At 43.7% G+C, this 21,395-nt stretch overlaps 1 protein-coding gene across 2 annotated transcripts in view; it reads right to left on the reverse strand.

Moving 5' to 3' along the window:
• The window catches only part of card14 (caspase recruitment domain family, member 14), a 46,796-nt gene extending 26,206 nt beyond the window's left edge, over positions 1-20,590 (reverse strand). The window contains exons 1-20 of one of the 2 annotated variants that reach the window (XM_070550046.1): positions 20,258-20,590; positions 19,827-19,964; positions 19,422-19,747; positions 17,702-17,860; positions 17,501-17,620; positions 16,993-17,118; positions 15,845-15,994; positions 15,633-15,755; positions 15,422-15,522; positions 15,059-15,114; positions 14,860-14,920; positions 13,874-14,090; positions 13,674-13,800; positions 12,022-12,262; positions 11,240-11,303; positions 11,042-11,165; positions 10,788-10,952; positions 10,309-10,427; positions 10,024-10,139; positions 3,677-4,705 (exon numbers count right to left, since the gene is read on the reverse strand). In XM_070550046.1, coding sequence (XP_070406147.1) covers positions 4,498-4,705; positions 10,024-10,139; positions 10,309-10,427; positions 10,788-10,952; positions 11,042-11,165; positions 11,240-11,303; positions 12,022-12,262; positions 13,674-13,800; positions 13,874-14,090; positions 14,860-14,920; positions 15,059-15,114; positions 15,422-15,522; positions 15,633-15,755; positions 15,845-15,994; positions 16,993-17,118; positions 17,501-17,620; positions 17,702-17,860; positions 19,422-19,747; positions 19,827-19,964; positions 20,258-20,471 — 2,955 coding nt within the window. In that variant the 5' untranslated portion in view covers positions 20,472-20,590 and the 3' untranslated portion in view covers positions 3,677-4,497. The remainder of the gene's footprint in view (positions 1-3,676; positions 4,706-10,023; positions 10,140-10,308; positions 10,428-10,787; positions 10,953-11,041; positions 11,166-11,239; positions 11,304-12,021; positions 12,263-13,673; positions 13,801-13,873; positions 14,091-14,859; positions 14,921-15,058; positions 15,115-15,421; positions 15,523-15,632; positions 15,756-15,844; positions 15,995-16,992; positions 17,119-17,500; positions 17,621-17,701; positions 17,861-19,421; positions 19,748-19,826; positions 19,965-20,257) is intronic. The other variant, XM_070550047.1, reaches the window with a different exon arrangement.
• Between the last annotated feature and the right edge of the window lie 805 nt (positions 20,591-21,395).

Here is a 21,395-nt window from a genome sequence, read left to right on the forward strand (position 1 = left end):
TACAGAGCTGTTTCTGTCATTATGGATGGGTACCTTTGACATTTGAATCGATCCGGTGTCGGTACAAGATCTGCTCGGGTGCAAGATCGGCTCGGGTCCGTCGACTGCCGATGACGTCAAAGTAGTTGATTGGCTGAACATGAACCTTATGGAATTACATAATCACGTAACGTTGTTATCACGTGACGGTCCAGGCAAATTTTTTCTATTGGAAAGATGGACAACTTTTACAAAGAAATCCATCATTACCTCTTTGAAAATACACTTTTAGCATAGAGCTGCATGTATATTAGGGCTGAACGATTAACTGCATGTGCAATTAAATTGCAATGTGACAAAAGGAGATTTTCTAATGGCAAAGGCTGCAATTTGGCAGCGAGTGGTTAGCGCAATGCTAATATACATGGAAAAACCCATAGGAATGCTAATGCTAATATCGCCGATTACATTATTACAAATTATGAATTAGAAACGTGCCAAATGATTACATTTGGAGTCTAATAGAAAGTAAAACTACCATCAATCAAATAAGTACAGACAGGTATTTTAGTAAAGCCAGAAAACTTTTAACTCCAGAGCTTTGCCTAGCAGCTATGAGCGTAACTGAACTACGCATGGAGAAGACGTCAAAAACTCAACACAAATACTTCAATAAACGGGACACACTTCTTTCCTGCAAATACAATTTCACAGGTGTTGCTAATACCTATGATCCTTCAAGGGATGTGCTCAAAGAGGAGTTCAACATGAATCAAATATAGTGTTTTATTTTACAAATACTATTATAAACACAAACTTACGTCTTAAGAAACATTATTTTAATAACGAAACTGCTAAATTCTTTCCAACAGTATAGATGTGTAGTGTATTTTGTCCGAGTGGGTTTGCCGTACTTTGACGTCATCGGCAGTCGAAGGACCCCGAGCCGATCTTGCACCCGAGCAGATACTGTACCGACACCGGTACTAATTCCCGGTACCTACGAATCGATACCGGTGCTTAACGGTACCAATTTTCGATACTTTTGAGTGTTTATTCTTTTAATTCTCTTTTATAATGAAATATATATTTTTCTCAATATATAACAATATTTGATAAATATCACGATAAATAACATACAACTGTTTGAATTTTAACATCATCCTTGTAGTTTTATAAGCTGATAATTAAACTGAAGCAAACAACTTTACTGTGAACTAAATTTACTGTGTATTTTCATTCCTTTTGCTGTCTTTTTTCATTTGATTTTTCCTACTGGGAAGTTAGAATTTCTGAGGAGAAAGCGAACGCACCATTAACTGACAACAATGGTAGCAATGGAAGCTAACATACCAAGCTAACGTTATCTTAAAGTTTATTTAGCTGCTGGAGCAGATTAAAACGATGATGCCTCACACTTAGATCGTTGTCACTGGTTTCGTCTTCACCCAATCACCTGCCGCATTTAGTAAAGTGAAGCCAAACTTTAGAGCGCGTTCATGTTCTTCTAGTCGGGAATTTGGAGTTCCGAGGAGAAAGCGAACGCACCATTAGCGAAACGGAAGCTAACATATCAAGCTAATTTTATTTACCTACCGGAGCAGATTAAGATGAGGATGTCTCACTTAGATCGTTGTCGATGGTTTCATCATCACCCAGTTACCCATCACATTTAGTGAAGTGGACCCAAGCTTTAGCGTTCGTTCTTTCTACCCATGCTGCTCTGTTTACAACTGGCTCGCAGCGAGCGACGACATAACGCTCTTGCGCATGCGCAGCTGTCTTGGCAAGTTCTCGTTATGAAGGACGGGTACCGAAACGAGGCACCGTTTGAAATGACGTGAATCGGTGCTCGGTCGGTACTATGGAATTCGGTCGGTACCTTAAAAAGTACAGAATTCGGTACCCATCCCTATCTGTCATTCAGCTCAATTATCCTCCTCAGCATTCAAACAGCATTTCTGCAGACAAATCAGATTCTTCTAGCTGAATTTGATTTTTTTAGTTCAGCTCCATAAATAATATTTGATTAAAACATAAATAAATAAATAAACAGTACTACTACACTTTCCATCCAAATGGTGACACACAACCCCTTCCAAAGACCAAACTCATGCACATTTTTGATGTTGTTTTAAAAAGAAATTCAGCATAAAGGTGGCAGTACAGAAGCAAGTGTATGGCACTTGAAAAAAGATCTGCCTCCACATTGAATGAAATCATCTGTCCGTCTGTCTATCTAGCTATCTCTCCCATGACCAAATTATTGTGCATTGTCACCCCTCACCCTCTGAGATACAAATGGAAACAAATTGAAATAAAAAAATTGTTTATTAATATCAGCCCAGTTTTATTTACCAATATGTTAAAAAATGACTAATATTGGACGATACCTATTGTGCAACCCTAAATGAAACATGTCCTGATGAGCTTTTGCCAGGACATTTCTGATAATCCTTTTGTGACTATATACATATATACATAGTACACACACGTATATTTATATACGTGTGTGTATGTGTGTAAAACACAATAAAAGTCATAGCTGAGTCCTATTTATTTAAGGTTTAACTCCTAACCCACCCAGGTAGAGATGGACAGATGGGTTTTTCTGATGATGATACCTATATGTAGAGGTCATGGTCAGCCAATTTTAAGGGCAGATTTTCCTTGCCGATATCTAGATGTTTCCTACCTTGTTTACTTGCTAGAATGTCACTAAAAACACTAAAAACAACAGTGGATGAAAAATATTTCTGCACCTGAATCAACTCTAGAACACTGAATTTAACCAACTGTTGAATTGCAATTATTTTTGCACGGTTCATAAATAAAATCAAACATTTGATCAGTTAATCCATAAACTAACCAATAATTCAATTAAACCAATCAGAGCAATAAATAAATAAATAAATAAAATATAAGGTAGATGATGACATATTTTTTCTAAATAAATTCCTATTTCTTTCTTTATTATCTCCTAATTCTACTTTCTACAGACAAGTTTCCTCTCCTTCTTCCTCTTCTGTCACTGCCTGGGATCACACAAGTAACTGGAGTGGTCTCCCAGCAACAAGAGGGAGGGTTTGTGCAACAAAGATATCTTCCAGGAGTGAAACAGATTTTAAAGTCCTTAGATAAATCACACAGATCTAGGCAATAATAAAACAGATTTAACCAACAGGAGAGATTGAGCGTGGGTGAAGGAAAGCAACGATTGACTGCAGGAGCAGAGAGACACCATAAGATAAAGTGTCCTCTTTCTTCTCTCTCTCATCCCTGCTCTGCTTGTTTTTAACCTTGTTCCCTTCGTCGTCCATCCTCAGCCGCTCCCTCTGAACCACATTCACTTCTCTCTGGCGCCCACAAGCGGTCAGTAAAGGTAAAACACCCTTTTAAACTTCAACATTTATCCGTTTAGCTTATATTTGTGAATAAAACGGACAGAAATTTTTCTGACATGGTTCTTATTTTTACTCATATCTTACTGAGTTTATTTCTCCAACAATCAGTGACCCGACAATATAGATAACTTGGATGCTAACTATCCTGTAAGCTAACTGTTTGCGTTCATTTGTATCTAAAAAAGAAAAAAAAGTTGGTTAAAAAATTTAGGTAATAAAATTAGCATCAAAAGCTAGTATAGTTTCACTAAAAAGTAAAAGTGCAAACAACATGAACAAATTAAATTACTTACTTATTTTTAGCTACTTGACGAACACCAGGGTAATGGAAACCATTTTTGTTACCATTAAAAGCCCCGCCCTACTCTACCACTGATTGGTTAGGATTCTGAACATTTCTGACCAATCAAGATAGTGCTGCGTTCAATATAACTCGGAAAACCTTGTTTTAAGCGTGTCTCATTCTCATTTCGTAAGACTTGACTGTTATTAACGTGTATTTTTTTGTAGAATCAATTTTAGAATGTAGAAAATGTGAAGTGTACGTTGAATTTATATGCATTATTAATAGATCATGAATGATCAAAATGTACACACTGAGGGACAAAGGAATTTTCTATTCTATATAAATTTCCTGGTGAATTTTGAAAGACAAGTTTATATTTTGGTTTTAAACAGACCAAATATTTATGGAAGCCGGAAGGAAAACACCAAACTGAAGAAGAAGCAGGATCAGAGAAGAAGAATTGCTACAGGATACAAATCTCCTGTTACACTTATGCATCAGTTGCTTTATTGAGGCAGCGTTAGAAAATTCTGTCACCATCCTCTATGGTGAGGAATGACCTATAGGAGCCAATACATTTGTTGTCTTTAAACATGTTTTTTATAAACAACTGCCTAAAATAAAAAGCACAATTACAGCATAGAAAATATTCCCAAAACATCTCTGCATCATAGCAGCTAACAAGTAATTTGTTTACCTAAAGTATCATAGATACATACACATGTTTACAAAAACCTTTCTTGTAAAGCTTATCTGTAATCTCAGTGTTTATTGTTGACATTACCACCAACTTTAAAGGTAAATCTTTTTTTTTTTCTCTCTTCTGCTTCACCACAGGTCCGGCTCCACCCAGACGATCCTCCTCTGCTCCTCCCAGATGACGGTGCGCAGGGCATTCAGCAGGGAAGTCTGGTCACACCAAGAGTCTGGGGACATGTTGTGGTACAAACATGGCAGCTTGTCCAGCATTGGTTCTTCGCTCCTCGAACACGCCAGCAGCTGTTCCTCTGACTGGTTGTGGCGCTGCAGCTTGGACCTGAAACAAGGCAAACATCAGATAATACATCCTCACAGACTTTGTACAAACTGCAGAATACAAAAGGTAGACGGTGTACGCAGGTGAGTCCAATAAGCCCCTTTCTTCCTCTTGCCTAAGGTCAGGTAGGAAAGGTCTAGAAAGGAAACCAGGCCAGATCTTGTTTGGTGTTCCCAAATAAACTCTTCAGGAGTTTCCATGGTTTCCTCTGAGGACGAACATTTCTCGAAAATATTGAGAAGACACAAGAAAGCATCCAAACCATGAGGAGGGGCGCAGCTCCGTAATGTACGCCATGTTCAGACATAAAGGTGTTCATATGCACTCACGGCACCAGGATACCTTAGGCCACAGCTTGATGATCGACTTTGTTGTCGTCTCATCTGATCTGCGGCTGCATGTCTTGGACACTCAGGTGAAGAGGGGGCGGAGCTGTCAACTAACATCTACCTGGCAGTGATTTGGCTTTGATTCCATGCTGTAGTTCTTTTTTAAAACACAGAACAGTTTTGTTACCTGTTTTCCCGGTACGTTTCCACAAACGAAACGTACCGGGAAAACAGGCGTGGGAGGAGTTTGATGAGACATGGAGCAAGACATCCGTATGGCTTTGAGGAGATTCTGGTCCACCATCTGGTGCCTCAGGAGGAGAAACTATTTATAGTGGGGACGGTGTGCTGCTGACTCTACTTTGGACATTGGGGGATCCGTGAGTGGAATACTTTGAAGACCTCCTCAATCCCACCGGCACATCTTCCAGTCAGGAAGCAGAGTTTGGGGACTTTGAGTTGGGGTCTCCAATCTCTGGTGCAGAGGTCACCGAGGTGGTCAAAAAACTCCTCAGTGGCAAGGCTCCAGGGGTGGACGAGATCCGCCCAGAGTTCCTTAAGGCTCTGGATGTTGTGGGGTTGTGTTAGCTGATGCGGTTCTGCAATATTGCGTGGACATCGGGGACAGTTTGACTGGATTGGCAGACTGAGGTGGTGGTTCGCCTATTTAAAAAAGGGTGTGTTTCAACTACAGGGGGATCACACTCCTGAGCCTCCCTGGTAAGGTCTATTCAGGGGTTCTGGAGAGGAGGGTCCATTGGATTGTTGAACCTCAGATTCAGGAGGAACACTGTGGTTTTCGTCCTGGTCGTGGAACACTGGACCAGCTCTATACCCTTAGGGGGATCCTGGAGAGTCCATGGGAGTTTGCCCAACCAATCTACATGTGTTTTGTGGATTTGGAGAAGGCGTTCAACTGCGTCCCTCAGGGGGCCGTTGGGGAGTTACTTAGGGAGTATGGGGTACAACGAGGCCCTCTGAAACGGGCTTAGGTCCCTCCTAGCCTGCACACATAGGTGGGCCCCAAAAGATTATAAATGGGCAAGTCGTATGGGTCCCACTAGGGTTCAGTGTTTCCCTTACATAGGCGTAGCCGTGGCGGCCCGCCACAGCTGAAATCCCACCGCCATGCCTACAAGATCCCAAGTTTTATAGATTTTTTATTTATTTATTTTTGCACCGTTTCCCGAAGAAGCAGCGGGAACTACTGTGTTGTTGCTTGTGATCACAGCCGGCAGGCAGCAAGGAGGAGGAGGCAGGGCAGGGTGGTTACAGCGAGGGATGAGCGTACGGATAAAGCATTTTTGACGAATACGAGCATGAAACGAGTGTAAAACTCGTAAATATCTGTAATCGTGCTGAAGGAAACTCCTCATTGGGTAACTGACTGTCTTCACGCTCTGTGATTGGCCAGTCACATTGAGCGCCCGCCCCTCCCTACACACAAAACTCTGCAGCCGGCAGCTCAGTCCAGCCCAGGGATCCACGCACACACACACACACACACACACACACACACACACACACACACACACACACACACACACACACACACACACACACACACACACACACACACACACACACACACACACACACACACACACACACACACACACACACACACACACACACACACACACACACACACACACACACACACACACACACACACACACACACACACAGTAACGGACCTCTCTGTGCTTGCTTCACTGTTGCTCACGTTTCTTCGGTGCTCCCTAGGTTTTCTTCAGCTCGCCTCTTTTTTGGTTAAATATTTAAAGTTACTTTTTTCGTAACGTACGTGGTGCATTTGACAAGACAGAGCTGAAAACGGCTCGTGCATGCGTCGGTCACTGCCTCCGCTCCTGTCGGGTTTATTTAAAATTATTTTAACTCTCTCTCCCCCCCCTCTCTCTCCCTCTCTATCTCTCTGTCACACACACCTTAATCAACATTGTTTTTTTTTAACTGTGTGTGGGGAAAAATCTGTTTAATCAAATTAAAATAAAATGGTTCTAGTATTTCATATTTCCTAGTTCCTACTGCATGAGTTCAGATGTATTAATTCATGCACTTAAATATTAATGTTCTGATTTTATTGAAAAACTTGTTCTGTAATAGTTCCTTTACTGTTGTGATCAAAAATATTTAATCTCAATTCTGAGGCTGCTCTGTAAATAGTTTTCAAATAAACAATACACATATCAACTTCTGATCAATTTCAGATTTAAAATAATGTATTGATGTAAACCACACCCACTAATTTCCAAATAATAAATAAGAGGTGCATTCATCTGTGTATCTCCTTTGATCCACATTAGTGATGTTTTCAGCACCAGAACGATGAAGCAAAGACACACATTCCTGACTTTATGTTAGTAATTTTATTTATTAGGTTCATCTGACCTGTTCTATTTTTCTCTGAAATGAGATCAAATCAGTGCTTCTATGGGTTGTCTCCAATCTGCACTAGAAAAATGTACTTTATTATAATGTTCACTGTAATGCATCTTGATGTTCTTAACAAATAAATTAATTCAAAGATATTGGTCAACAATGACAAATATGTAAATTTGTGTTTCAGTCATTTTTATACTGGCTTAAAAATACTTCATTAAGTCCACTAAGCAGGGGTGTAGAGCGTTTTTAACAGGGCCAGCCCAGTAAATGATAATGTAAATGACCCGCAATTGTATAGCGCCTCTCAGAGTAAGGACTCCAAAGCGCTTTACACTACAGTGTATCATTCATCCATTCACACACACATTCACACACTGATGGTGATGAGCTACAATGTAGCCACAGCTGCCCTGGGGCGCAATGACAGAGGCGAGGCTGCCGAGCACAGGCGCCACCGGTCCCTCTGACCACCGTCAGCTGGCAAGGTGGGTTAAGTGTCTTGACCAAGGACACAACAGCAGAATTCTCTGTCCGGAGCCGGGATCGAACCTGCAACCTTCCGATTACTGGACAACCCGCTCAACCTGTTGAGCTACTGCTGCCCTCTAAATGCCCTCCAGTAATGATCTTGGACCAAAATAAAGGGGGCAAAAGAAGATGTTTTTCCAGACGCCAAGAAAAATTAAATGCCAAACCCCCCTGCAAAGTGTGTCACTGAGAGTTTAAAACAGAAATTATTCTTGTGCAAATATTGGTGTGTTCACCTTTAATACTAGTTATTAAAATGCAGCAGTTGCTGGATTGGTGCAGTTCAAAGTGGAGTGCATCAAATAAAACAATATTAACATAAAGGTGAGATGTGTCATAATCCCCCCCCCCCCCCCCCCCCCCCCACACACACACACACACACAGCTGGAAAAATTCCTCGGGGAAACACTGAGGGTTTGTCTGCAGTCTCCACGATGGCCCCCAGGGGTTTGCCCACAAAGACTCTAAACCCTCTGAAAACCCATGTAGGGCCTGTTAAAATCTACGTGGGCAAAGATCTTTCTGAGCAAAACCCTGGCATGCCTTCTCCGGGTCAGGGATGAGGTCCTGCCTCAAATGGAGGAGTTTAAGTATCTCGGGGTCTTGTTCACGAGTGAGGGAAAGATGGAGCACAAGATCGTCAGGCAGATTGGCACTGCGTCTGCGGTGATGCGGGCGTTGTACCGGTCTGTCGTGGTGAATAGAGAGCTGAGTTGGAAGGCAAAGTTCTCGATTTACCGGTCGATCTATATTCTTACCGTCACCTATGGTCACGAGCTTTGGGTAGTGACAGAATGCATGAGATCACGGATACAAGCGGCCAAAATGAGTTTTCTCCACAGGGTGGCTGGGCTCTCCTTTAGAGATAGAGTGAGAAGCCTGGTCATCTGGGAGGGGCTCGGAGTAGATCCGCTGCTCCTCCACATCAAGAGGAGCCATTTTAGGTGGCTCAGGCATCTAGTTAGGACGCCTCCCTGGTGAGGTTTTCTGGGCACGTCCAACCAGGAGAAAACCTAAACCAAAGGATAACCTAGGACACGTTGGAGAGACAATGTCTCTCGGCTGGTCAGGGAACACCTTCCCTCGGAGGAGCTGCCCAAGTGTCTGGGAAGAGGGAAGTCTGGGCCTCTCTTCTTAGGCTACTGCCCCCATGACCTGACCCCGGATAAGCAGCCGAAAACAGATGGATGGAGGGAAAGATGGATGGACGCAGCTCTACTCCAAGTCTCCCCAGCAGGTGGAGCTCCTTATCTCACCTCTAATGCTGAGCCCAGCTTTCCAACAGAGGAAGCTCTTTTCAGCTGCTCATATTTGGGATTCTGTACCATTTTCGCTCGGCGACGTCCTGACCACAACAGACCAGAGCAACTTCCTTATTACTAAAACAATGTTCTGGTGTGTTGGATCACCTCTCTCTCCATCTGACCAACAATCAGGATGAACTTTATCCCTGAAGCCTGATCTAATAACGGTCACAGTGCAGCTTTTTAGAGAAGCGACGGCATGAAGGCAGCCAGTCTATACCGGTAGACTTCTGGATCTTGTGGCAGAAGGATGGAGCTAAAAACTTTTCAGGGAATAACTTTGTTGTCTAAAACCACCTGCAAATAATTCAGGTTTCTCTTTGAACTCTAAAAGCTCTGATCTGTTACATAAATGTTAGTTAAAGATTATTTGAGCCTTGTAGATTATGGTGCTGCGTCTCTTCAGATGGCTTGCTTCCCACTAGTGTAGTATTCAATTTTGGAGATCAGGAGTTTAGATGAGCTCCTGTGTTGCTGTGAGTAATTTGAAGCTGTTTCATTGGCTCCTACAGCTGGCCAGATGAGGAGGGGGTGTTGATATGTAAAGTGGTGCGACTGATCTGCAATAATCTTTATGTGGTTGGAACATGGCTCCACACACCAAAAACAGGATGCAGGTTTTAGCGGATACACGATGAGAACCACAACCTCACTTGTTGGTGGTCATAATGTTGTGGTTGATCACATTTACCACGGTGGAGTGGTATTTTTAATAAACTGGAAGTTTAGGGAGAAGGAGAGGTTATTTACCGGAGTTTACGAGCACTGCGTGCAGACTGGCCGATGAAGATGATGATGGGGAAGATGTTGAATCGGTGCAGCCGGCGAACGCAGTCCATACCCAACGGCAGCACACAGTGGATACCCTGCAGGATTCAGAACAGAACCGATCAGATCCATCAGACTTTAACTTGATCAGATAAAATTCTGCGGTTTAAAAGTCAAGAGAAAAACACCCGTCTGTTGTATTTTGTTTATTTCATTGAATTTCTTGTTTTTGATCTAATGTAATCCGACTACTCATATTGTTCTGACCTTCTTCATGATTTTGTCAACACTCCTCAGGGTGTAGAAGCCGTTCTCTCCCTGCTCACACTCCTCCAGGATCTCGGATCTTTGCACCCGGGCTGCCTGTTCGCTGGAGCTCAACACCTCTGGACGAGAGACGGAAGGAAAACGTTATTCTCCACATGATAACTGCTTATCTGGAACAGGTGCGACTTCATTTTTTCGTGCACGAGTGTTTTTGTTCTTCGCTGCTCTAATGATGAAACTTTCCCACAAAGATCAACAAATATTTATTTTACCTCAGTGCAGGAAGCACCGGCACACACTCACTCTTTATAGCCTCTGTTGTGATTCTGATAAATATTTGCACATGTGGTTTATTTCCTTCCTGTCTTACAGTAAAACCATCAAACATGTAACGCTTGTGAGAAACAGTGTGAGGCTAGCTAGCTGAACATCAAACAGGAAGCAGAGGTATCGTAAGAGCAGAAAAATCTGTTTCCTACCGGGCACACAGAGCTCAAAGCCCTGCCAGCTGGCTAGCTTCTTGTCCAGGATGCGACCGAGGACGGAGGGCAGCAGCAGGACAGGTCTGCACACAGGTGGGAAGTTGGGGGTGACCAGGGTATAGGGCATGAGGGTCATACAGCTTTTAGATGGAGACAGAGGGCCTGCAGGGTGGGACAGGTAGAAGCAGGCGTTTAAAACGTGGATGCTACAGCAGAATGAATGAGAAGATTGCGTTTTCAGGTCACCCTACCAGACTCTGTGCCCTTTGACTTTTCATTTTCCACGCTGACCCAAAGCGGGTTCCAGCCCTGGCGCCCCGTGCTGACGATCCTCACGGCCTTGTGTGTGCTCTGATGGACGACTCGTCCATCCTGCTGACGGAGGAGGAAACATTTACACTCATGCTTTAGATCTGATGGCTGGTCAAAGTCTTCCAGATGATTCTGACCTTTTGACTCTTCTTTGGCTGAAAACTCAGATCTTCGATTGCTCGGATCAAAAGTTGCTGAGCCCTGTGAGGTGGAAAAGTTAGTTAGCGCTGAGTTCTTATTCTTGCTGTAACCACTGGCATTGACCAGGGGTGTCCAATTCTGGTCCTGGAGGGCCGGTAACCAGCAGGTTTTGTGGTTTTTCTGCTTCAACACGCTTGATTAGCTGGTTGAATCACCTGTGCAGCAGCTCATCAGGCTCTGCAGAAGCCTGTTAATCACCTGCTGATTGAAATCAGGTGTGTTGAAGCAGGTTAAAACGAAAACGTGCTGGATACCGGCCCTCGAGGACCAGTATTGGACACCCCTGGCATAGACAATAAATGTAGGTGTAAGCACATAAATGTGGAAGTTGGAGCCCCTGGTGGCTGGAGGCAGAGCACGTTTTAAGCCCTACTTCCTCTCTGTAAACAAATGGGCCGTATTCTTAAATAAACACAAAAAAAATACACCTTAGATGTTGTTTCCAGGTGATGAATTCTATGGTTTGCTTATGTTTTGTGTGCCGGGGGTTAGATGGGGCCATCACTGTTGCTCCAGATGATCTATGAACGGAATCTTAAGGCCACACTTCGGAATAACAGATGAGTTAAAGTCAGTGGGTGTAACCTCCATCTGCTGAGTGGCGCTTCATAGTTTGTGTTTTTGATGTATTTTACAAAATGTTTTCCTACTTTATAATGCGTGTCTAATACATTGTTACTTGTTCGTTTTTACAGCCCCCTGCACGTTGAGCACTAACCGGTAATAATTGGGCACTGTGCCACTCTGCAGATCCAGCAGCTGACGTGGATGAACCCGGCTGGCGTGCCACAGATCATCGGCGCCGGCAGGTAGAGTGTTCGTCACGTGCAGGACGTCGTTGCAGGACACGGCCATGGTCCCACCGGCACCGGCGGGGATTGACAAATTGACTCGGATGTAGAAGGAGTCTCCTGACGACGTCTCGCTGGTCTGCAGCTGCTGCAGCAGCGCCTCGTAGTCTGAACAGAACGACCAGGACACTGAATCACTACAGAACCGTGTCTGCATGTAACGCTCATATTTAACATAGACTGGTAAAGGAAATAAACGTGTGTGTGTGTAATTAAACATCTGCTGAAGCAATCTCAGCACTCAAGCATCCGTGTGAGTCATTTCTATTTAACAGGTCGAAAGGGCTCTTTGAGTCATCTAACGTTAAAAAACAAAAACAACAAGCAGAACCAGATGGGTGCTTGCCAGTGTTGCTGCTGCCCTGCCAGAGCAGAAGGAATGTGGACAGAGGACGTGTCCCTGCCTCGGAGGCTTCGATACACCTGAATGTTGTTAAGGTGGTGAGGGTGCACTGAGGTGGAAACTATGCAGCTGGCGTCACCATCTCACAGAGAACTGTTCCTTTGTTTTGTTAAAACAGTCACAGTGTGGCTGATCGTGAGAAAGTGGTTAATAAAGGTAACTGTTCTTAATGACAACAACACTGCGCCCATCGAGAGCTATTTAACAAACCAAAAACAACCTATAAACCATATTTACTCTTTGTGTTTTTCAATGTGCAGGAAACTCGTTTAATCAATACATTTGCAGTGGTCTCTGGAAGGAATGAATGCCTTGCAAGACGTACTCAGGGCAAAAAAAGCCCAGGATTGCTTGGATCAGCATGGACAAGTCTGCTGCAGCAGAGAGGGGCAGAACACCGCAGGATTTGGAGTCTTATTTCCTGATATTTGGACATCTGGCCTCGGATTGGATAACAGCAACATGACTCTACCACTGACTTGTAACACTGGTGTTTTATCTCTACAAATAACACAAGTCTGGAGGTGTTCTGCTGTGTGGTGGAGTTGCTAATGCTAACGGTTGGCTTTTACTAGCCGAGACATGCTTTCCTGTTTCCTGGACAATAAACCAACAATAGCCTTCCCCGTCGTGAGCCACAATGGGTGAGTCCATGAATGTTACGTGACAGTGTGATGTCGATCTGTCAGGATTTTAAAATCCTAGAGTTTCACCATCTATTTTCTATCAGAAGTGAATGCAGGAGATAGATGTAGGAGACTATTTTCATGTTCAGCCTGCATAAGAAACTCAGAGTGACCGATTATAATCAGAAACAATCATTAAAGAACATAAAACACAGACATTGTCTTAAATACAGCTGGTTGATCACCTTGTTGTGCTGTTATTTCCTCGTTTCTCCAGCTGTCACTTTAATATCAGGACAGTTTACTTCCTGAACATTTCAAATCAGCTGCAGGCAACAAATTGTCATTTTCAGCCAGAGGATATCTGTTAAGTCACTACCATGTCTCTTGTTAATACTTTAAGAATTTATTTTAAAAGGAATGAGAGAATGTGACCTATTGGACACTTGTGGGACATCTAGCTATAGAATCCAGCGTCTGTGGGACCTACCTGCTTGTCTGGGCCGGAGTGAGAGGTGGCACATGCCTGTGACCTGGCCAAGAGCCCACGTAGCTTCTTCTAAGGTGGAGTCCTCCAGCACCATCTTTAGAGCCCTCTTGTTTTGTTCACATCCGACCTGAAGGACAAGGAAATGATGAGAAACACCCTCACCACACGTAATTAATGAGTAATCATAAATCCACACCCACCTCCACTATCTGCGCCCCAGGAGTGATGCCGACAGTGTGAGCTGCACTGCCCTGATGCACCTGATGCACAAACACTCCAGTTTTGTTTCCCCCCACAACAGTCAGCTGGCTGAGCAGCGCCTCCCCCTGGAAGGAGATGCTGAGGACTCGTCCGTTGACACGAATGGCTTTGGGACGAGAACGCACCAGGAAGGGAGGGGCCGAGGCTCTTGAGTGGCTGATGGGAAGAGGGGAGACAAGGAAAGGATTAACCTTCAAATGAGTCACTGTTTCATGTCAAAGTTAGTGTGAGTGCACCACTCCAGCTGATGATTAAAGCCATTAGTAGATGGTTTACAGACATGCTGAGTTTAACAGCACACCAAGATAAAAACAGTGATGTTTCCCACTTTTTACATGTTTTTAATCAGATGTAATGTAAAATAATTAGCAATAAATCCAAGCTGGGGCTAAATGTTTTGGTGCATAAACTGAGTAGGAGGTGCAAAGGGAACCAAGATTAAAACAAATGTTAGAGCTGCTCCCAGTGGCCCATTAGGGTCACCATGGTCACCCCACAACTGTGCGTCTCACTCTCTGACCACAGAGCGCTCATCCTCAAACAGCTGACTTCTGAAAACTGAAAATCCCTCAGAGAAAAACAGCAGAGAATTCTTTCCACGGTGTTTGATGCAGACGTGAAGAGTTATTAGGAAGTTTTAGAAAACTCAAATGTCAGAGCAAATGACATCATCAACTGTTGGAAAAACATAATCCAATTTCAGTCATGTAAAGTCCAAAGTTTAAATGCTGAATTCTGCCTTAGGAGGCGGAGCTAACTCACTGCTTCACATATGACGCATCACAACCAAAAGGTCGAAACACACTTTGATTGAGATGTGTGTTTTATCAAGAGTTGTGGAGCTCTGAAGCATCAGGAAACGTTAATGTTTAACGTAATATTCAAACATTTTTTTAATAAACTACTGATTCGGGGTGCTGCGTACCTGACAGAGTTGGAGTCAACAGAAGAGGAGAGCCAGGCTACCTTCTTGTCTTCTTTCTCTACTAAACACAGAAAAGGCTTTTAGTTAAGTCATAGAAGCTCCAGACCTGAACAAGGAGTAATCAGATTCCTCACACAGAAGCAGATCATCTCAAACGGCACAAATAGCCAAAAATAAAAATTCTGTTTTTTATGCGTACCATCAGGAAGGAGCACAAAATCGTCCAGTAGAGAATCTGTGTCGGCCGACTCCAAACTACGAGAGAAAAACAAACAACGTTTACTTTTATTAAGTAAAAACATGCAGGACTAGTTCAGCGCAGACTTTTATATTATCTCACGCATCACTGCATGCTTTAAGTCGTGTGTTTATTCATAGCTTGACAGCTGACGTGTCACGCTCACTCGTGTGAATCAATCACCCAACTGAAACTCAGGTTACACCGGAAAGAATGAATGCCTCACTTTTCTTTTTCCTGCTGCAAGTTTGTAAATCTGTAAAACAACCCACAACTATGTCTACTGGAAATTACACAAACACACACACACACACACACACACACCTGCTGTCTGCGTACAACACCTCCTCTCTTCGCCGGAGAGACTCTGGACTGGGCGGCTGTGCGTTTCTGGAGCGGACGCTGCTCACCCCGACATCTTCGCTCTGTAAACAAACAACCATGAAACCAAACAACACCAAATGTCCTTATGTGGTCCCTGAAGGGTTGAACGATGATGGAGTGTTGAACTGTCCCAGCACGTCCCACACATCACCTCTGAATTGAAGGAGCTCAGGGACATGGGGTTAACTGCGTCCATGCGGCGGAGTCTCCGTCGAGGTGGAAGTGGACTTTCCTCACTGCTGGATGTGGGGCTGTCCCAGCCAACCCCCTTCTTCTTCAATCCAAACACACCATTAGATATTACACATGCTTTTGTTTGTTTATTTGTTTTAGTCTACAACGGGATGCGTGTTGTAAACATACTTCAGGACTCATCTGTTGTACTCTGGGTCTGCGGTGGGCCTGCATGGTGAAGACGGTCTCCTGGAGCTCCACCAGCTGCGTCCTCAGGGTGTCCTTCTCAGCTAGGATGTTAGCGATCATGGCCTGAGCCTCGTCTCTGGACAGGTAAGCCTACAAACGCAGACGGAATTCATTTCTGTCCAACACTGAGCCGTTCCATAGATGCAGACACACCTTTGAGCTGCTTTCACGCAGAAACAGAATCGTGACTCATGAAAAAAAAAAACATCTTCGCAATGGAAAACATGATGCTGCTGCATTCAAATGTGAACGTGCATATTTGAATCAGCTCGTTCGAATGCAGCAACATCAGATTAGGTTCTTGTTGCTATAGAGATGGAGAGGAATGCAGACCGCTGTCGAAGTGGTGTCAGCTTTCTGCAGGAACAATAGATAATGGAAGCTAAAAATAGAAACTAAAAGTTAATGTGCGTCTTAAACAGTTACATATGCATAAAAAAATAATCATTTTGAAATTTGTTTTAAAGAAAATTCAAGATATTTAACAAACTAGGCCACATTTTCTACAAAAATGCTGAATGATGTTGCTGAAAACTGCTGAAGGAGTTTAAAATATATTCAAGTGTAATTATGTTTGAATTATTGCACTAAAGTAAAATTATAAGTTAGAACGTCATCTCATTTTTGTGATAATAATCTTTTAATAGCACAAGATTCAGCAGCTGTGTTGCAATCAACTGGCCACAAAGTATGCAGAGCTTATTTAACCAGGGACTATCCCATCAATCACAGCCTGAGTCTTTGGTTTCAGCTCAGGGAAAACAGCCAGGTGTCACCTGCACAGGTGCGCTCGTTCGTTGCATTACTTTTATAAAAAAAAAACTTTGCAATGTTTGGTTTCTCTTAATAGAAATGAAGAGTGTTGCCTCATAACAGGAAAAGGTGCAGCAAGCACCTTTACTTTGGAAGGGCGGCTCACAAACAACACGTTCCTCTTCAGCAGAGGTGAATAAAGTTTATCATCAGGTAAACATCTGCAAACCGACCAGGTAGGAGTTGTGCAAGAACCAAGAGAAGTGGTTGGTGAAGGGGTTCAGCTTCAAGTAAACTATAAAACGCGGAAGTTATGCACGAAGAATCCTAAATACCTGGTCTCGCTCTGCCTGCAGTTCTCTCATCTGGTTCTGGACCACGGTGCTTCTCTGCTGATGCATCTTACAGTCCAGGGACAGCTGCTGCACCTGAAGGCTCAGACTCTCTTTCTGATCTAAAAGCTGACAGAAAAGCAACATTTAGCAGGTCAACGTGTTGCGAAGCTTTCCACGGGAAGACAACCATCGATAAACACACAAATTAAAAGAAGGATGGGACTGGAGCACTCGGGTTCTTTTTTTAATTACTGTTGATCTTAGTTGTGAAGCACCAGTACTCAATCGGATGTAGTGCAGAGTGCTTGTCGTTATCTATAAACACACATTTCAAGCTGTGGGAGGTCAGTTTCTATTTTAGCCATTTGGCTGAATTTGCATCGGCCTTCCTGACCAATGATGCCCTCCACAGAAACACACACACACACACACACACACACACACACACACACACACACACACACACACACACACACACACACACACACACACACACACACACACTCACCCCTTCTTTGTCTTTGAGAAGGTTTTCATTCTCCTCCCTGTAACACTTGAGCTGCTCTGCCAGCTCTACCTGACTGTCGATGGCCTCGGCCAGATCCTGGGCCAGGATGTCCTGACGAGCCTGGATGGAACGAGCCAAGAAACAAACTGAGAACAAAAGTAGCTGCTGAACGATCAGAGTAATTTAGGAGCTTCTTCTCACCGGGTCGAGCATCTGTGCCTTCTCCAGCTGCGAGCGCAGCATCCTGACTTCCTCCTGCAGCCGTGGCATCTCCGGAGCAGAGTTACACCGGAGCGAACGCTGCTTCTGGATCTCGCTCTCCTTCTGAAGGCTCTGAAGCTCGGACTGCAGCTGATACACCTGCCTCAACACAAAACAACATCTCAACATTATGCTCTGCTGTTTGTTTCAGCTGTGTTAAAAACATTTATTTCACTTATGTAATCCAATAGCATAACTCGACATAAGAATTTTCTGCTGTAGTTTTTAAGTTCAAACAAAGGTTTTGCATTTCCTTATGATCCGATCACTGCTTTGACGTAGACAAACATTCTTCTCCATCAGGAACTGATCAGAAGGGCATCTCCTTTGCTCCAGATTTCATAGCTTTTTGTTGCTGCAGAAAAATCCTGTTACATTTTTACGAACTGATTCCAATTCTCAGAGGCCCAAAATAAGTTTAAGTGACATATTTTGACCTTCACAAGGACAAACTCTTTTCTAACACAATTAAACATCTATTTTCTGCTGTGTGATGAAATCAAGTTTCTTTGGTTCAACTTAAATCAGTTTACCTAATTTAACATTTAACCAGGACCAGTTGGGCCTGATCCAACCTCCAGGATCTTTTCACCTTCCTGGTTCCGGTTCTTAAACAATTTGCACAAAACACGCTTTATTAGCATACTGTTAAAAACTACAGTGGGATTGGTTTTCCTAACCGTGGAACTGCGTCGGGGGGGGGGGGGGGGTCGTCTAGATATGGAAATTCCAACATTGAATTTCGAAAGGAAAACACGACCAGCAGGCAAGGCGGGTTGAGTGTCTTGCCCAAGGACACAACCCTCTTTAACATCAATCTCAGTTGGGTTAGAGACTTGACCAGTTTCATATGCACCCTCTAACTTTTACAGTTTTGTGGAGTGGGTAGATCTTCTAGGGGGAGCTCTTTACTTGCTTTACGGCTGTTAGCTTTTACGCTAGCAGATCTCTTTTTCAGTTCGTCAATAAAAAGTACAAGAAGAAGAAAAAGAAGTTTCCTTTTTCTATTGGCATCATAGCAGAGCCTGGAAGTAAAAGTATGAGTACTGTCTTTGGAAGTGAAGCAAAGAGCTAAAACCAGAGTGAACATCGGCACAGCCTATAGTTTGAGAGAGCTAAAGGAGGCTACAAAATCACAGACTGATGGTGACCTGGCTTTGTTGCTACTGGACTTGTAAGCGATAACATTTTCATCCAACAGTTTGGATCTTTTTACTTTGTGTATTTTTTTTTATTATCACTTGGCTCATGTTAGTGTTAGCTTGTTGTTTGCACTAGCTGCAGCAGGCTGCAACAGGGCTGTTCATGACAACTGTAATTTTCCTTTCAACCAGTAGGGCAGAGGAGCACGTAAAAGCTCTGTGTTGCTTTAAGTTGGCAATATAGAACTCATCATTCCCAACATTAAAATCATTAAACACATCAGCAGGAGCCATGTGGGTTTCTTTATGAAATCTCATAAGTGTACACATGAGTCGTTTCAGCTGACTGAAGATAATGGGCTGTCAGACTGAGCGGATTTAATAAACAACCAATTGCAGCAGACCATTCCTCAGGCTTTCAGCTGATCCAGAGTCTTTGTTTACATCGAAACTCTGCAGTCATGCTGGCACAGCATCCTCTAACATTAAAACAAACACTATTTGGAGATAGACTGTACCTGGAGGTTCAGGTCGTGGAGTCGCCCACTCATGGCTGACTTCTCCTCGATCACCACTGTGTAGCGTATCGACAGGTCACACTTTTCATCCTTCAGCTTAGCAACCTCCCTCTGTAGCGCACCCAGGTGCCTCTGCAGCCGTCCGTTTTCAGACTGAATCTTCCTGGACGTCTCCTCCTGACTCATCATCTGTCCGATCTCCGACTGCAGGGACTTGCACTGTGCACTCATTCTGCCTGCTTCGCCACGAGCCTCCTGCAGCTCGTTCTGCATTCCCGTTACTGCTCTGATTAGGTACTCGGTCAGCTCAGAGTACTTAATCAGTCCTGTGAGGAGAGCAATGCAGGTCAGGTGATTAGCAAGGTGTTCCCTAAAATGATGTGGGGAAACCTTGAGGCCACTAACCACTGAATCTTGATGGTTCTGTACTGGGCTTGTGTCCAGTAACTTGGGTGTAGAGGGATGGATAATGGATCATCAGACCCTCCAGTAGAGCTATAGCTCCATTCCTTCCTTGGCTCCTCAGCAGATCCAACATGTAGCCTAAGAAAAACAGCAATGTTTATCTGAACTCCAATCTTTGATTTGGCTTAACAACAAAAAAACAGATCAGTCATTTTTCCTCATATATGTGAAAATCTAATGAAATATGATACAGAAAACAGAACAGCATCAGTGACCAAAATGGACTATCACTTTCTTCTAAGCAGCATCATGAGCCAGTTTCAGATACAAATATTTAGTACAGATGCTGCACAGAATTCCTAATCCATAATCCAACCGGCAGAAGACCACAGTCAGCCTAAAGGTCAAAAACAATTCCATTAGATGCTCACTGGTTCTCATGCAGCGGTTGGTGAGGTTGTGGCATGAAAGGATCTCATCTTCATCCACCTCTGTGAGCACCCTGGCCTGTCTCAGGTACGGGATCAGGATGCACGGTCGGACTCCCAAAGAAATCCGGTGCCGGTTGTCATTAATCAGGTTCCAGAGTACCTCTTCGTCCATCTCCTTCAGGTCTGGACCCTCAGGAACACACGCCCCTTCCATCCCGAGTGTGTGAAAGAGTTGAGTACAGCTGGAGTGAGAACACACACACACACACACACTTCCTTCCCTGTGCAGCAGACTGAATGGAAGTAGGAAAGAAAGGTGGCATAAAAACAGGCGCTCCTTTTTCCACGCCCTGTGGGTGTTTGTTCCACCGAGAGAGAGAGAGAGAGAGAGAGAGAGAGAGAGAGAGAGAGAGAGAGAGAGAGAGAGAGAGAGAGAGAGAGAGAGAGAGAGAGTGTGTGTGTGTGTTTAAAAAAACCTGAAGGATCAGAGCTTTGGATACAGAGCAGTGAGGGACTGGTTCTGGGTGCTTAAACACACACACACACACACACACACACACACACACACACACACACACACACACACACACACACACACACACACACACACACACACACACACACACACACACACACACACTTTGCTCACTTGCACATCACAAGGTAGAAACTTCTGCTCAGCTTTTTTAATGATCTCACACAGATCTGTATAAATAAAAAGCTTCAGTGTGAGTTTATTAGAGCTCCCTTCTAACAAAAAATATGTTCGGGAACATTTGAGCCGGGTTTCATAATTCATTACTGCGATGAAGCAAACAACACATCCAGCTCCGCAGACGGCAGCAAACACTGAGCTCAGAGGAGCAAAGTCCTCTCTCACAGGAGGAAATAACGTTCAGGAAGACGTGCTTTTGTTATCTAAACACGATGCTTCAATGTGAGGGTCTGATGTATGGAAGCTGCTAAGGCAACCTATCGTTAATCATATTATACGAGTGAGCTCACACGATAAGTCGAAAATGTAACGAAGCAGTTTGTGAACATTTGTTTAAACCGAATAAACCAGAGCTTCAGTGTCGACCGTTCAGTTTGATGAAGAGTTACGTGTCAGCACTTTTCTTTCCTTGAATGAGCTCAA

Source organism: Nothobranchius furzeri, chromosome 4 (assembly GCF_043380555.1).
Source record: "Nothobranchius furzeri strain GRZ-AD chromosome 4, NfurGRZ-RIMD1, whole genome shotgun sequence".
Taxonomy (NCBI): domain Eukaryota; kingdom Metazoa; phylum Chordata; class Actinopteri; order Cyprinodontiformes; family Nothobranchiidae; genus Nothobranchius; species Nothobranchius furzeri.